Source organism: Biomphalaria glabrata, chromosome 7, assembly GCF_947242115.1.
Source record: "Biomphalaria glabrata chromosome 7, xgBioGlab47.1, whole genome shotgun sequence".
Classification (NCBI taxonomy): Eukaryota; Metazoa; Mollusca; class Gastropoda; family Planorbidae; genus Biomphalaria; species Biomphalaria glabrata.
This window is the reverse complement of record NC_074717.1, coordinates 9,166,600-9,182,127: the sequence shown is the minus strand read 5'-3', so window position 1 is coordinate 9,182,127 and position 15,528 is coordinate 9,166,600. Positions and strand designations below refer to the sequence as shown.

Here is a 15,528-nt window from a genome sequence, read left to right as displayed (position 1 = left end):
GTATTTTTATGTCTGTTCTATTGATTTGTGTTGTTGTTTTTTCTTATTGAAAAAAAAAAAAAAAAAAAAAAAAGAAATGGGACCTCGTAATCACAAGACATATTCAATAAGGATCAATAATGCAATCTTAGTCTTAAACGAACTGACCACCTCCAGACCTCGGTTTAATTCTCCACCCCACCCCCATTTTTTTTTTTTTTTTTTTTTTTTTGCATACTGTCATGTCCTGACGAATAAAAATTGGTATAAGTGACCGAATGTAATAATCTACATTAATAAATGAAGAGATTGGACTAGACCACTGACTGACAGATTTACTATCATAATAAAGTTAACGATAGAAAAAAATGTATTGGTAAAGGGGTTTGTCTGCATCAATTGCGTCAAAATATGTAGGTCTCACCGCACTCATCTATAAAACTGTATCTTCGGAACCGAAGACAATGCTTTATCACTACTAGCTAATGATATAACATGCATGATTAGATGCATCACGCATAGGACGTAATCATCTTCTTTTTTGAAGTAACATCTGTATTTATGTATTTATTCATTTATTTCAAAAAAATATACACTCCCCCCCCCCTTTTCCGTTACCAGGCATTAAGATTAATGGAGTGGGTAATTTGTGTATATGTTTCATTGGTATTGGAAATTTCTGTTTTGATGCTAATGGACCTCATTCACCAATCATAAACAAACAACATTTAGCCACGTGATAATATTGATAAAACAACGAAAAATACGTATCACGTGACAGCCTGTGTGTACTTACCTTTTTACCTTTACCTATCCCTTAGTCTGTTGGACCGTTGGGGCACCAGGCAAGATTTGTCGACCGTCTTTCTCCATTCCTCCCTTTTTTTTTGCCTTGTTCAGAACCTCTCTCAATGGCAGGCCTGTCCATTCTTTAATGTTGTCCTCCCATCGCTTTTTCTGTCTGCCTCTTCTTCTTTCCCTGGCACTGTTCCCTGAAGAAAGGTCTTTGCGAGCCCCGTAGATCTTGTAATGTGGCCAAAGGTTTTAAGCTTTCGTTTTTTCACAATAGTAAGCAGGTCGTCATGAGCTCCGATCGCTACATGACTACATGACTGTGTGTACTACGCAATTTGTATAGAAGATATAGAGAATCACGTGGCTAAATGTTGTTTGTTTACGTTTGGCGAATGAGGTCCATTATCTGTCTGACCAGTGTTCGGTAATTGTGTTAATGTGTGGCATATATATTAAAGAGACAGATATAGACAGGTCTTCTTTTACCTTATAATTGTACAGACGTTCCTTGGCGTAAAGAGAGAATATAGTTACGTCATTTTTGTTTTACTCAGCCCTACAGATGTAGGCAAATATATTGTTATAAACCTGGTGGTGGCACAGAGAGGGGTAGTGGTATGTGTGTAGTCAACCGACGCAAATCGCCCCAGGCCAGCGCTAGACGAGCGGTCAACCGTGACGAGTTACGACGGTCAGCCGAGTCGAGTGTCAACAGGACGGTTCGGAAAGGATCGCCGTCGTGAACAGAGCTCATGAGCGTCACGAGAGTTGTAGTCATCTGACCACCTAGAAACGTCGAGCGGCGTTCTGTCCGGTTCGAGAAGGCCAGTAGGGACCCTATATAAGAGCGGAGGTGTTGCAGTCAAGACGGTGGAGAAAAGGGGCCTAATACAGCGAGGTTCAGAAAAGGGTTTCACGACAGAAGGTTCACTACAGCACAGTTCAACGGTGTGGTTCTGTACGGAGCATTACGAAGGTTAAGTGCGGAGTACTGTCAAGTACAGTTGAGACGACTGGCGTCTTGATCTTGGTCTGCGATCGAGTCCGACACAACGAGCCTAGTGTGTGAAGTCAGTCCTGAACTGTTGAACCCAGTGCAAGCCCGGAACGAGACGGAGGGGCCAGTGCAAGAGTTGATACGGCGGAACGGTGTTATCGGAGAGATATTTGTACAGTGTACGTGTTGCCAATTGTACAGTATTGGCTGTTATTTATTCAACTATTAAAGTGTTACGTTACTTTGGAGCCCTGAGTTGTCAAGTTCTTTAAGTTGGTGGTGTAAGGTGCAGTTTGCAGAGAGCCTTGATAGTAAGATTCGTAACAATATAATCCCGTATGTTAGGACAAATTCGTATAAGTGCTCCTTTATCCATAGTGCACTTAGATCATGGAATGTGTTGCCTGAATCAGGCAGGGAAACCAATGACAAAGCAGAGTTCAAAGTCACATTAAGATGCATAACTAGATTAACATGTAGATGCACTTATCTTTCTTTTAAATGAAACTATGTAATTAATAAGAATAATTATGCACTTTTCGATACCAGTTACGTCCAAATGGCAATATAGAGCTTATCCTATATTTCTCAATTAAATTGAGAAGCTGAAGAATAGTCAGAGCTTATCATTTATACTTTTTCTTTAGAGGGAGGGGACCTGTTTTATTATCGCATTCGTATCTACCACACCATATGGGTTTAGCTAGGTAAAGGAATCAAGATGGATGAGTGAGCATTACATGGCCTAAAATTGCTTTACATGTTTCGGATGTTCCTTGAAGATTATTACACCATAGCCCAAATCTCCGCAAAGACGGTGTGGTATGACGGCGTGGTATGACATGGTTCGAACCCAGGATCAGTGCAGAGCGCATACCACACAATGTGTCAAATAAATATAACCCATAATTAGGCAAAGGGTGGGGGAAACTGATACTAGAATTCATGGTCAGATCTTTTAGTCTCTGCTAACTTGGAATATTAATAGTGATCACCTTCCAATATTACTGGCTTCCACTCTTTCTAAACAACAACAAGACCACTCTAAAAGAGCCACAAAAATGGTGCTATACTAAAACTAATTGGGAGGGATACAAGGCAGCTGTCGACACTGCTCTTGAAGAAAATCCATGTAGAGTCTAGCTCTGTCGACCTGGTGTACCGTCAAATACTAGCACCAACAATGGGCAAAGCTATAACATTTATTCTTCGGACTTACCCTTGTTAAAAAATTCAAGAGCTTTTGGACAGCTTAAATCAACAAGCTTGTTACGGGTCGGAAAATGGCACGCCAAAAAAAACAAAAACAATCCAAAACTCAGACAGAAATATAACAGACTCAGCCTACTAATCAAAACTCAGACAGAAATATAACAGACTCAGCCTACTAATCAAAACGGCAGTTAACATGGATATAAACGAGTACGTTGGGCCAACGCCTGTGCAAGGTTAGACCTAAGGGATGCTTCTAAGGTCTGGAGTCTTCTGAGCAATCTCGAAAATGCTGGGCAAAGGCGGCCTTAGCAGTGTGCGGGGCTCTGGGCGAGTGTCAAAGGTGGGCCCAGAACCGTAAGGATTGACTATATAATATATATATATATATAGTACCATGTCACGCTAAAGGGAACGTCTGTCTCATACGATGAAGGCCTTATTTGATACAAAACATACTACATGAATAACGTCATTTTAATTTAAATAGGAAACCTCAAAATTTGCGCTAAACTTTGAGTACGATTATTTTTTTTTTAATGTATGACTCGTCCTAATATAACTTGTTTGTATAATCGAAAAATATTGATTGTTCTGGGTTTTAGAAATGGTGTAAAAATATCTGCATAAAATAAATAAATGCACTACAGCCTGAATGAATAGTACATGAAAAGAACATATTTCCAATACAACTTCCAATGTAATTCTAACAATAATTAATACTTACTAATCTCTTTTTTTTTTAATATTTAGATCTAGATCTAGTTTGAGCTTTTCTTCTTTTACTATAATCAAAGACCTATGTAGTACATTGGAACAAGTCTCAGCCTGTACTTTAGCAGAAAAATAAATTGTAAAGGAGTTATCGCTCTTGTCACCCCCCTCCCTCCCCTAGGTCATGACGAAATTCAAAGATGCCAGCAGACGACGATGGCACTGCGCATGCTTTGATCGGTGATTTCTCTTCTGTAGCATCAAAACACTGGCCTCTCGCTCGCTGCCGATAATTCGATCAGACGACAGCGAGCGTGTGTGCGTGCGAGTGTGTGTTTTTTTTTATTTCCCTTTTTCTTTCTTCTTCTTCAATAGAAAAGAGAAGAAAAAAAAAAACGGATGTCGCGCCGAAAACAGCCCAGACCTCGGCCGTTAAAAGGTAAGAACTAATTTCAATTATCACAAACACAAAACAATGGTTGTAGGTCTAGATCTAAATAGTCTACTGCGTCAGGACCTCTCCGGCTAGTAGGCCTATATCCGGTTTAGTAGATCTACTAAGAAAGTAAACAACATATCATACAATTTTTGGTTCATTAGTGCTAAACTATTTAATGTGCCATTGTTGACACTCAACTAAGCACAACCCTTCGTCTCCGATTTTTTCCCCCTTCCTTTCACATTCTCTCCCCCCCCCCACACACACACACTTTTTTTTCCCAACAAACCTTCCGTCCCACCCCTCTCTATCCTGTCTGCTCGCCTCGCGTAATTTTTTTTTTCAAAGCGTCATGTAAAAGTGATTCCCTCCGACAATCGAACCGTTAGGCAGAGCGAAGTGGGCGGAGCCAAGATCGCCGATTGGTTGGTGCGATATCTGTCGGCTGCTTAACGGATTCGTTGATTTGGGGGTGAAAAAAAAAACGGGAGGGCGGGGGGTCCATTCTTTTTAACACTTAAAACTAAAAATTATTTTCTATCTTAAATTATATGGATTTTTTTTTTACAAAGACAGTATTTATATCTTTATCAATCAAGGCTCATTATTAAAGTTAGTTCAACTTACTTGATAAATAATAGCTTGAATTTCCATGAAATGAGTCGATATAATATCATATATCATACTCATATAAATAGATCAATTAGATCTAGGCTTAAATCTATACGGTATGCCTAATAACTGATGCCATGCCATAAGAAAAAATATAATTGAATGTATCACATACACCGTTTAATTACTTCAGCAATAATGAAAGTTTTATTCTACCTACCTATCTATCTATCTATCTATCTATCTATCTATCTATCTATCTATCTATCTATCTATCTATCTATCTATCTATCTATCTATCTATCTATCTATCTATCTATCTATCTATCTATCTGTCTGTCTGTCTGTCTGTCTGTCTGTCTGTCTATCTATTAATCTGTATGTGTCACACAACACATTTATACAAATAAGAACAAACACAGTAACAATGAAAAAAAACGTTATCTCAATTTAAGCAGACGACACAACAGTTTGCTCAACAGTTTGGGCGGGAAACTAGTAAATGTCTATACTGCCATTGATACTAACTGTTGATACTGAAGTATCATTTGGACTTGACCAACTGCTTGTCTCAGCATTGAACATCATATAGATAAAGTGGAAGAAAAAAAATGTCTTTTGATGAATAGCCAAAGGATTTGCATACACAGTATATGTAGTAACCTTATGTAGGGTTAATTAAAATTGATGGCATTATTCTTTTCACTAAATTAATTCATTTTAAATATGACATATTTTACATTCTTAAATCACCTCTTCAGTTCGCAGTCTGCAACAGTGTGTGTGTGTGTGTCTGTGCGTGCGTGCGTGTGTGTTTGGGGGGGGGGGAACGTAGGGAACCTAGTTGTGGTGGCCGAATGTTAGTTCGCTTTTCGAATCTCGGTGAAGACTGGGATTATTTTTTTTTTAAATAGGATTTTTATGACGCCATTGACTCCACCCAGCTCTAATGGGTACCTGACTTTAGTTAGAAAGTAAATACAGTAAAGTAAATACAATTGGTTGTTGTGCTGGCCACATGACACCCTCGTCAACTGTCGGCCATCCTCTATCCCACAAATCGCAAGGCGATCTTTGAAATACAGATAAAAGCTACATGCTTGCCCAGCATTCTTGGAAGAACTTCTAGTTCTTGAGTTCTGAGAAATTTTTTTTATGTGTCCGGACAGCGGGGGTGGGTAGGGGTGCATTGGTAAGGGTGGGGGTGAACTGATCTGAATTAAAAGTTCCAGTAATAGTGCAGGGATAAATAGGGAAAAAACATATAGGAGGCAGCCGCCGCATTGCTAACTAGTATAGTTTGCCTTACGTTCCCTCAGAGGTGATGACGGCGAGCAGGGTTCGAACCCGAGTCCAAATCGACTACCACACGACCTGGCAACCATTTTACAAACGAGTGGGGGGGGGGGAGGAAGACAAAACCATACGCCCTAAAAATTGTGCTCTAAGGGACAAGTAGTTAAAGAGGAAGTTTATAAATCAGTTGACAAAGAACAGATCCGAACCAGGCAGACACGTTTGTCAATAGTTTGTTGACATTCTACCAGAATGAAATCGCTCAACGCGTCTTTTGATTTGAGAGTCTATTTAACCCCAGCCAAAACATAATCGTAGCGACTTGGTTTTGAATCTGAGACAAGTGCATGGTTCAAATTGTAACGCAAACAATGCGATTCTGTAGTCGGAATTGGATTGGATTCGTCCAACTCTAAATATAAAATAAAGTACAAACTGCGCTAGTTCGCTGTTTACCTTTTGCAGTTCTATATACTCGCGAATTTTGATGTTACAATTTTTTTTTATTTCGGTAATATCGTGAAATTTTTTTTTTGGATATTCTTTCTACAACATTTTGTCCCAAATAACTTATAATATCAATGTTTGTTAATATCTCATTCACCTTCACTTATCCCCTAGTCTGTTGGACCGTTGGGGCCCCAAAAGAACTCTCAACCGTCTTTCTTCATTTCTCTCTGTCTTTTGTCTTGGATAGAATTTCATTCACCGACAGGCCTGTCCGTTCTTTGATGTTGTCACCCTATCGCTTTCCTTTTCTTCCTATTCTTTTTCTTCCTGGTACTGTTCCCTGAAGGAGGGTCTTTGCGAGCCCTGAGGACCTTGTGATGTGGCCAAGAGAAAGGACACGTATACTCCTTGGAGACCTTGTGATCTATAAGGCAGAGGACGTAAAGGTCATCTGTTTCTTTGGTCGGTGGTTAACCAGGATGTCATGTGACCGTCACAACGAGCGTCTGTGCTTCCTCAACGTATGACAGGCGCCCTTTAGATTTGGGTTCCACCCTGGGGCGTTCTAAAAAGAAAATCCCGAAGCTCAAGTCTTCACTGGGATTCAAACTCGAGACCTCTGGATAACGCCTTATAATTTTATCTATGTTGTTAACAACCTTATTTTCGGTACCTCTAGCTTTCTCTCTCTCTCTCCCACTGTCTCTCTCTCTCTCTCTCCTCTCTCTCTCTCTCTCCTCTTTCTCTCTCTCTCTCTCTTCTTTACATGACAGCTATTCATGTTTTGCCAGATCAGTATAACGGACATATCATTTCTTTCGTATGTTTGACTTTTATGGGGGAAAAAAATCAGGGAGGGTGACTTGGTTTGGGGGGCGGGAGGGTGTCACCTGTTAGATACAGAACCGAGTTTGCAATGAATACCTCAGTCCTCCAAGCAGCTAGATATTTCTAATTATTATGCACGGGGCCAAAAAAAAAACAACAACACAAGAATTTCAACCCGTAAAAAAATGTAGTGAAAAAAAAAAAAAGAGGTTGATGGCTTAACAAGATGAAAGAATGAATAAAAGGGACATTATAACATCGAACACAAAAAAAAAGACCCAAAGATGTAGAAATAACACAATGAACTCAGAAACCAAGACTTCTGGGAAGTTTTCTTCGCTTGTAGCCTAATGCAGATTGTCAAAAGAAACTCCAGCCCGCCCCAAATCGCACCTAACACCCTCAACTCCTTCGTTACCGCCCCCAGACCTGAGCCAGTTTTTCCCACAAATCCCCCCCCCCCTTTTTCTTTTTTTTTCCTTTCCCCCGAAAACCAAAATTGTAAAAAAAAAAAAATCATCTTTGAGAAACAAATGCTAGCAATAGGTTTGAAGTTAAACAGTTGAATAGAGGCAGAAAAGAGAAGTCTGTTGAAATCTAGCCATCACACCCAAGTGAAAGATATATTAAAAAGTGATTAAAATTATGAATGAAACTATTATTTGTACAACGGGTACAGAGAATTGGCAGAACATTTTTTTTTATGTTAGTGTTTGGAAGCGGACAAGATGTTCTGAAGTGACTCTCTAGACGTCCTGCCTTCTCGCTCCGCCTCTCTAGTTCCCATCTATCTCACCTACCTCTTCATCTTCTGTCTCTCCGCACTTGCTTTCTCTCTCTCTCTCTCTCTCTCTCTCTCACACACACAGACACTTTCTCTAAGGTTATCTCTCTCGTTACCTCTCGTTTTCTTTCTCTCTCTCTTTCTCTCTTTCCTTTCTTTTTTTTGTCTCTATCTTTCTCTCTCTCCTCGCTCTCTTTCTCTCTCTTTCATCTCTCTCTCTCGCTACCTCTAACTTTCTTTCTCTCTCTCGCTACCTCTAACTTTCTTTCTCTCTCTCGCTACCTCTAACTTTCTTTCTCTCTCTCGCTACCTCTAACTTTCTTTCTCTCTCTTTCATCTCTCTCTCTCGCTACCTCTAATTTTGTTTTCTCTCTCTCGCTACCTCTAACTTTCTTTCTCTCTTTTTCATCTCTCTCTCGCTACCTCTAACTTTCTTTCTCTCTCTCGCTACCTCTAACTTTCTTTTTCGCTCTTTCATCTCTCTCTCTCCCTCGCTACCTCTAACTTTCTTTCTCTCTCTTTCATCTCTCTCTCTCCCTCGCTACCTCTAATTTTGTTTTCTCTCTCTCGCTACCTCTAACTTTCTTTCTCTCTCTTTCATCTCTCTCTCTCCCTCGCTACCTCTAATTTTGTTTTCTCTCTCTCGCTACCTCTAACTTTCTTTCTCTCTTTTTCATCTCTCTCTCTCGCTACCTCTAACTTTCTTTCTCTCTCTCGCTACCTCTAACTTTCTTTCTCTCTCTCGCTACCTCTAACTTTCTTTCTCTCTCTCGCTACCTCTAACTTTCTTTCTCTCTCTCGCTACCTCTAACTTTCTTTCTCTCTCTCGCTACCTCTAACTTTCTTTCTCTCTCTCGCTACCTCTAACTTTCTTTCTCTCTCTTTCATCTCTCTCTCTAACCTACCCCCTCTCTCTCTTCCGCTGTCTCTTTCTCTCTCTTTTTTCCAGCGGTCTCTCCCTCCCTCTCTCTCTCTCCTCTATCATGGTCTCTAACTTTCTCTACTCTCTCCATTATCTCTTTCTCCTTCTCTTTCGTTAAAAAAAACACTCTTTCTCGCGTCTTGAGAGGAGTGTATGAGACCAACAAGGTTTTCCCACACCTTTGGATTCAGTTTCTCCATCACCCACTTGGATGTTACAGAATGTCGTCCATCCTAGTCCAGTCATTCTTTTCATTTTTCTTTAATGACCACCAAAGTTTCGGCCACGATGAAGAAAGTGAGAACATGTCACAGGATTTTTTATTTTTATTTTAAGGGAGCCACACCGTTGTCATTGGCAACACCCCCTTTTTGTTGTTGTTTTTTTTTTTTAATAAATATTTTTTATGTTGTTATTTTAGTTTGTAATAATGAAAATATAGCAAAAAGAGACAGGCAGACAGAGACACAGAGACATATCCGACTGCAGCAACATGAACACTGCAGCGGTCCAGGCGTGGACAGAATTGGAAGAGTGACAAAAAATCTTAAAATTACAAAAAAAAAATGTTATTCTCCCCTTCCTCCTATTAATATATTAATTAGCGAGGGATTGTGGCGTGCAGGGTTCAAACCCGGGACCATTGAGACAACAGCCCAGAGCGCATAGCGAATGACCAGGCAAACATTTGTCGTCGTGGGGGGGGGGCGATGTTCTAACAGGCACTTCGTCCTCCGAAATGAACTAAAAACAAGTCAAAGGTCAAAGGGTGTTGCTTTCTAAAAAGAAACATAAATAGAATCTTACATTTTACTTCCTATGATAGATTTTTACTGAAAATTGTAGCAGTGACATTTTGAAACTCGAAGATAAAAACGAAACAATGTCAAGGACGTCGTACTGTAAAAAAAAAAAAAATCACTGTTGTCAACTAAAGACGACATACTTTGTGATACAAATTGGATCTTGTGTTGCTAAGAACACAAGCCATACCCTATACCATATACCAGACACCATATACCATATACCTTTTAAAATACTTACACCTAACTTATCAACAGATATTATGTATACCAAAAAAAAAATGCAACAATAACTAGTTATTTAAAGGTTATCCTCCATCCGCTGACTCAATCTCCAATAGATGGCGAATGTTGCTCACTCTGGTACACATTGTGTACAAGTTCATACAACACGCTATTTCTCCTACTTCCCATTTCAAGTTGAAACTTGACACAATTATTCACTGTACCTAACAAAACGTGGATCAATCAATACATTGACCGAATTAATTAATTAATTAATTTTGTTTGATATTGAAAAATGGAAATAAATCTTACAGTATTGAGATATATGAGTGTACATGTGAAGCTATTTCCCGTATGTAAGCTATGTTTTTTAAAAGTATTTTTATATTTCGCTTATTTATTTTTAATTAAAATCTTATAACATACAGGACGCAATTATCTTCGACCAAATCGCTTTTAATACAATAATGACTTAATTGACACTTTATTCACATCTGTGAAATGCTAGTTCAAGGTCATCCTGGCACTCTGTACTTACCTCTTCATCGATTATCGCATTAACTTAATATCTCTTGCCCCCCCCCCCCCGCACCTATTTTTTTGTCAACCTCAACTAGTATCAACCCGAAACAGCTTTGGGCAAGAAATGTATCCCAGAACAATGACTACAGCACAGGTGATATACAACACCGCCTCTCCAAACCTGTCCCCCCCCCCCACCATGTACCCTCTGCTCCGTCGCCCCCCCCCCCCGGCCGCCTCCACTCGATGGTATGTCGTGTCTCACGCTTGATTTAGTTCCGTCTTTCATCATTTCTTAATTACCGACAGATGTACTTTATAACCGTGGCCCTTATAAACACACACACACACACACACATGCACAACACACACACACCGAGTCTCGCACGCACTGGCACGCTGGCTTCTTCACGCACATTTTTATTTCTTCTTATTATTAAAATTAGCCCCCCCCCCCCAACCCAAAGCTTTTTATTTTTCTTTATCCCAATAAAAATACTCCATCTAGATCTATAAAAAAAAATATCTTTTGTCAATAATCAGAGCCCATTGTGTTGGAAGCGTAGAGACGTTGGACTTATTGGGGTCAATACACTATTTCCCAAGCATCTCGCTTATAGCTATAACAAACGGCCCCTTTGTTGGCGCCTCATAAGATGAAAATAAATAACAGGGGGAGGGAAAAAAATGACTAACCTAATGTGTTGCGTGGCGCCCCTGCCCCCCCCCTCCCTTCCCATCACCTGAATAGCCTACTCCTACTCCTCCCCCCCTTCCAGTATATACCCACACACCAAAGTCATAAACTGCTACCCTACCCCTCTGTAGAGCTGCACTTCAAACTCGTATTGGATCTAACCTTGTTTCCGAGATGATATTACGATAGAGGGGCTATAAAAATACTGATATTGTCTGCCCAGAGCTTCCAGAGCTTGATATTTCAGTCTAGATCTTGGTGTTTTGATCTCTTAATGGGAAAAACCTGGTGTGGCGGCTCGAACAGCCCGCAGTCGGGTCAATCAATAATCTGAAGATTTTAGCAAATGTTTCACTGTGATTGTTATAACTATATTCCCATCTCGCGAAACTAGACCTATATAAGTCTATCTATTTATAGTCTTTGAGATCTTTTGTGCATATGATTTAAAAGGTTATATCTGTTTCTAACGATGGTGTCATGTGGCCAGCACAACGACCAACCATTTTACTTTCCCCAACTAATGTCAGTACCTTTCGCACATATACACACACTCACATACATAGTCATGCTAAGGCACAAATAGAAACACACACATACATAGTCACGCCAAGACACAAATACACACACACATATACACAGTCATGCCAAGGCATAAATACAAGAACGCCTAGTTTCACTAAGACAAGAGTTTGGAGTTTATCTGATACATGTATTGAGATCTTGGTAATAGCGTGTGTGTGTTTGTATTACATAAATGGAGATATTGTGTGTGTTTGTGTATTCCATAATTTCCATAAAAAGAGAAATAATTGTACAATTAAATCTGTTTAATCCGGCCACCGGTTTATCTGACCAGCCCCTTAGTCGGACCGAGTCTTAAAGTACCGAAACAAATTATATTCTACAGTCGAATCCGGTCCGTAAGACCAGCGAATTATTTGGACCACAAAAATCGTATCCCGTTGTGGTCCGATTGCCCTGATTCGGCTGGATAAGAATGCTTTTAGAGAAATCAGAAACAAAATGGTTCAGTTATTGTTTCGAATTTAAAACTTTTTTAAAAAGATTATCTGCGCGTCGGCAAGGGTTTGAGGTGTTTAATAAAAAAATGCTTATCTTAAGACCGTCATTTCGTTGAATGATTACGTCCTGCGTCAACGCCATTTAGTTTGTATCCCACCATGCCTCGGTAACCTAGCAACGCGATAGCAAGGCTGGTGGGAAAAAAGGATGCGGAAATTACAGCTCAAAGTACACGCAGCGAGGTTTGGAAGTAAGGTTTTCGAAAAAGAAGGTCACAAAGGTCACAATGGTAGGGACAGACGGGGGTTACGATTGTTTTTGTCCGTCAACCACAGAAAGTCCTGCTAACCACAGAAAGTCCTGCTAACCACAGAAAGTCCTGCTAACCACAGAAAGTCCTGCTAACCACAGAAAGTCCTGCTAACCACAGAAAGTCCTGCTAACCACAGAAAGTCCTGCTGAATATTTTGGACATCACAGATGTTTAGTGTAGACATTTCTGACACAATATTGACATTCTGTATGACGTCCTGTAGACATTCATGACGCCTTGTAGACATTTCTGACATTCTGTAGACATTTCGGACATACTGTGCACATTTCTGATGTCATGTAGATATTTCTGACGTCATGTAGACATTTCTGACGTCATGTTCATATTTCTAACGTCCTTGTAGATATTATGGACGTTCGCACTTCCCACGTCCTGTATAAATTTTGGACGGCCTGTAGGTACATTTTTGACGTCTTGTATACATCATGGACACCCTGTGCCCATCAAGGACACCCTGTGCCCATCAAGGACATCATGTGCCCATCAAGGACACCATGTGCCCATCAAGGACACCATGTGCTTATCAAGGACACCATGTGCTTATCAAGGACATCCAATGTACATTCCCATTGTCCCTGCCTAAACTTCCTTCAGCACGCCAGCTTTCGATCTCTGGGCTATCTATACAAAATTCTAAATGTCATGTAACCCTACCAAGTAGGCTTATCCATCCTTTTCAATAGATCTAAAACTGAAGGGAAATGTCTGCGCTGTTACGGAAGATGGTGGGGGAGTTCCAGCAGTCTAAAACGGACTGAAAATATATACAATGCAAAAGTGTATGGAAAAAAAAATCGGTGATAATACTTTCGGTTTTATATGCCTAGTAGGGATTTACTGGATTGTATCAATGCGCCCTCTATTTCGTCTGATGCACACATTTGAACACGCTGTCTAACGCGTTCTTTGATTGGTCAAACTTGTCAGTTACTCGAGCCCACGTGTTGACATCCTTGACATTCGCTATTTACTTTTTCCAGATGTGAAACGAGAAAACTGGCTGACATAAATTTACGCACAATTAAAGTAGTACCTCCCTCCCCCCCCCTCTCTCTCTCTCTCTTTTCTCTCTCTCTCTCTCTCTTTCTCTTTGTGTCTCTTTCTCTTTCAGTTGCTGTATTGTTGTTTCTCTCCCTCCCTCTCTCTCTCTCTCTCCCTCTCTCTTTCTCACTCTCTCTCTCTGTCTGTCTCAAGGCCTTAATGTAAACTGTTTTTCTCTTTCCATCCAAATCATTCCCTCATCTTCTACTAATATAGTCTTTAAAGCATTGACTGATAAGTAACTAGGCCTATATAACCCGAGTCCTTATTAATAAGCAGTGCCGGACTTAGGCCACTGCAACCTATGCGGTCGTAGTGGGCTCCTCACTTTCATAGGCCCCGAGCTCATTAAAACATTATAACTTACACATAATTACAGGTTTTGCGCAGCTTCTAGATTTTCCAGGAGCTAGTGGAAATCTCATGCAATTGCAAAATAGACCAAAAAGTTATGGAAATCTCCTGAAATTAAAAATCTCCTGAAAACTCATACAAATCTCTTGAAAACTCATACAAATCTCTTGAAAACTCATACAAATCTCCTGAAAACTCATACAAATCTCTTGAAAACTCATACAAATCTCTTGAAAACTCATACAAATCTCCTGAAAACTCATACAAATCTCTTGAAAACTCATACAAATCTCTTGAAAACTCATACAAATCTCCTGAAAACTCATACAAATCTCTTGAAAACTCATACAAATCTCCTGAAAACTCATACAAATCTCTTGAAAACTCATACAAATCTCTTGAAAACTCATACAAATCTCTTGAAAACTCATACAAATCTCTTGAAAAATAGACAAAATTGTCATTTTTGGGTGCCAATCCTACGCGCGATTAAAAAAAACGGCACTGCCAGCTTTCATTTAATAAAAATTTATTGTAAAGACGAATGTATTTTCCAATACGAAATCATTAATGTTGACATTATAATTATCCCTACCCAGATTAGGCCGCGCGCAATCCGTTTCGCATAGGGCCCCGCAATCGCTAGGACCCTAACCCTGTTAATAAGTTTCACACATTTCAACTAACGAAAACCAGTAAAGAACAAAATAAAAAGCAACGAACAACATCAAAGAACTATCAACAAACAAAAATACGAAGAACAACATTAATCAATAAACAAAACAAAACAAAACTTGTTTGTATAATAATGTCTCCAAAAGCAAGTTTCGCGCTATTTGTTTTTTATTATTCAGTAGAAAATTACAATGCCAAAAATACACAAGACAAAACTTCCATGTTTTCTCAACAATTAAGGCTAACATCGCTCAGGAATTGTTCAAACTTGACGGTCACCAGAGGCTGTCCACTGTAGACACAAGTACGTACATGAACGAAGTCTTTCATATTGGGATTCTTTCGGAAGGATCTGTCTTTAGTTTCTATGGAAGCCCACAGGTGCCAAGAAACATAATTCTCCATGTTTTTGTTAGTGCGTTTACTAGCTGACAAGCATGAATTCTTATTGTAACTGTTTTTATGTACAAAACCAAGACTGTGATTTGAATATTCCTGGTCCATTTTTTTAAAGAAACAATGTATTTCTCAGGTTGTATAACAGTAATAACGCAGAGGTAGATTTAAGTTAGAATGCTGTCGTAAGCCTGGTCCATTTTGTTTTTTAACTTGTCGCTCTAATTAAACGTTTATATTAGTTATATTATATATTTTTTTTAATTCGCTTCTAAAAGATTACATTGCAATAACAACAAAAAAAGACAAAACGAATTTCATGGTATCACAACAACAAATGTAAAACACTTTTTTTCAGAAATTGTTCATAGTTCTTGCGTTCATTTGCTTGTCCTATTTTTCCGCTCTAAACACGTGAAAGTCCGCA

The 15,528-nt window shown here is 39.5% G+C and overlaps 1 protein-coding gene across 1 annotated transcript in view; it reads left to right on the top strand.

Moving 5' to 3' along the window:
* Positions 1 to 3,994: 3,994 nt before the first annotated feature.
* Positions 3,995 to 15,528, top strand: part of LOC106077324 (ras-responsive element-binding protein 1-like) — a 161,327-nt gene continuing 149,793 nt past the window's right edge. The window contains exon 1 of the mRNA XM_056036341.1: positions 3,995 to 4,136. Within this exon, the coding sequence (XP_055892316.1) occupies positions 4,097 to 4,136 (40 nt within the window). The 5' untranslated portion in view covers positions 3,995 to 4,096. The remainder of the gene's footprint in view (positions 4,137 to 15,528) is intronic.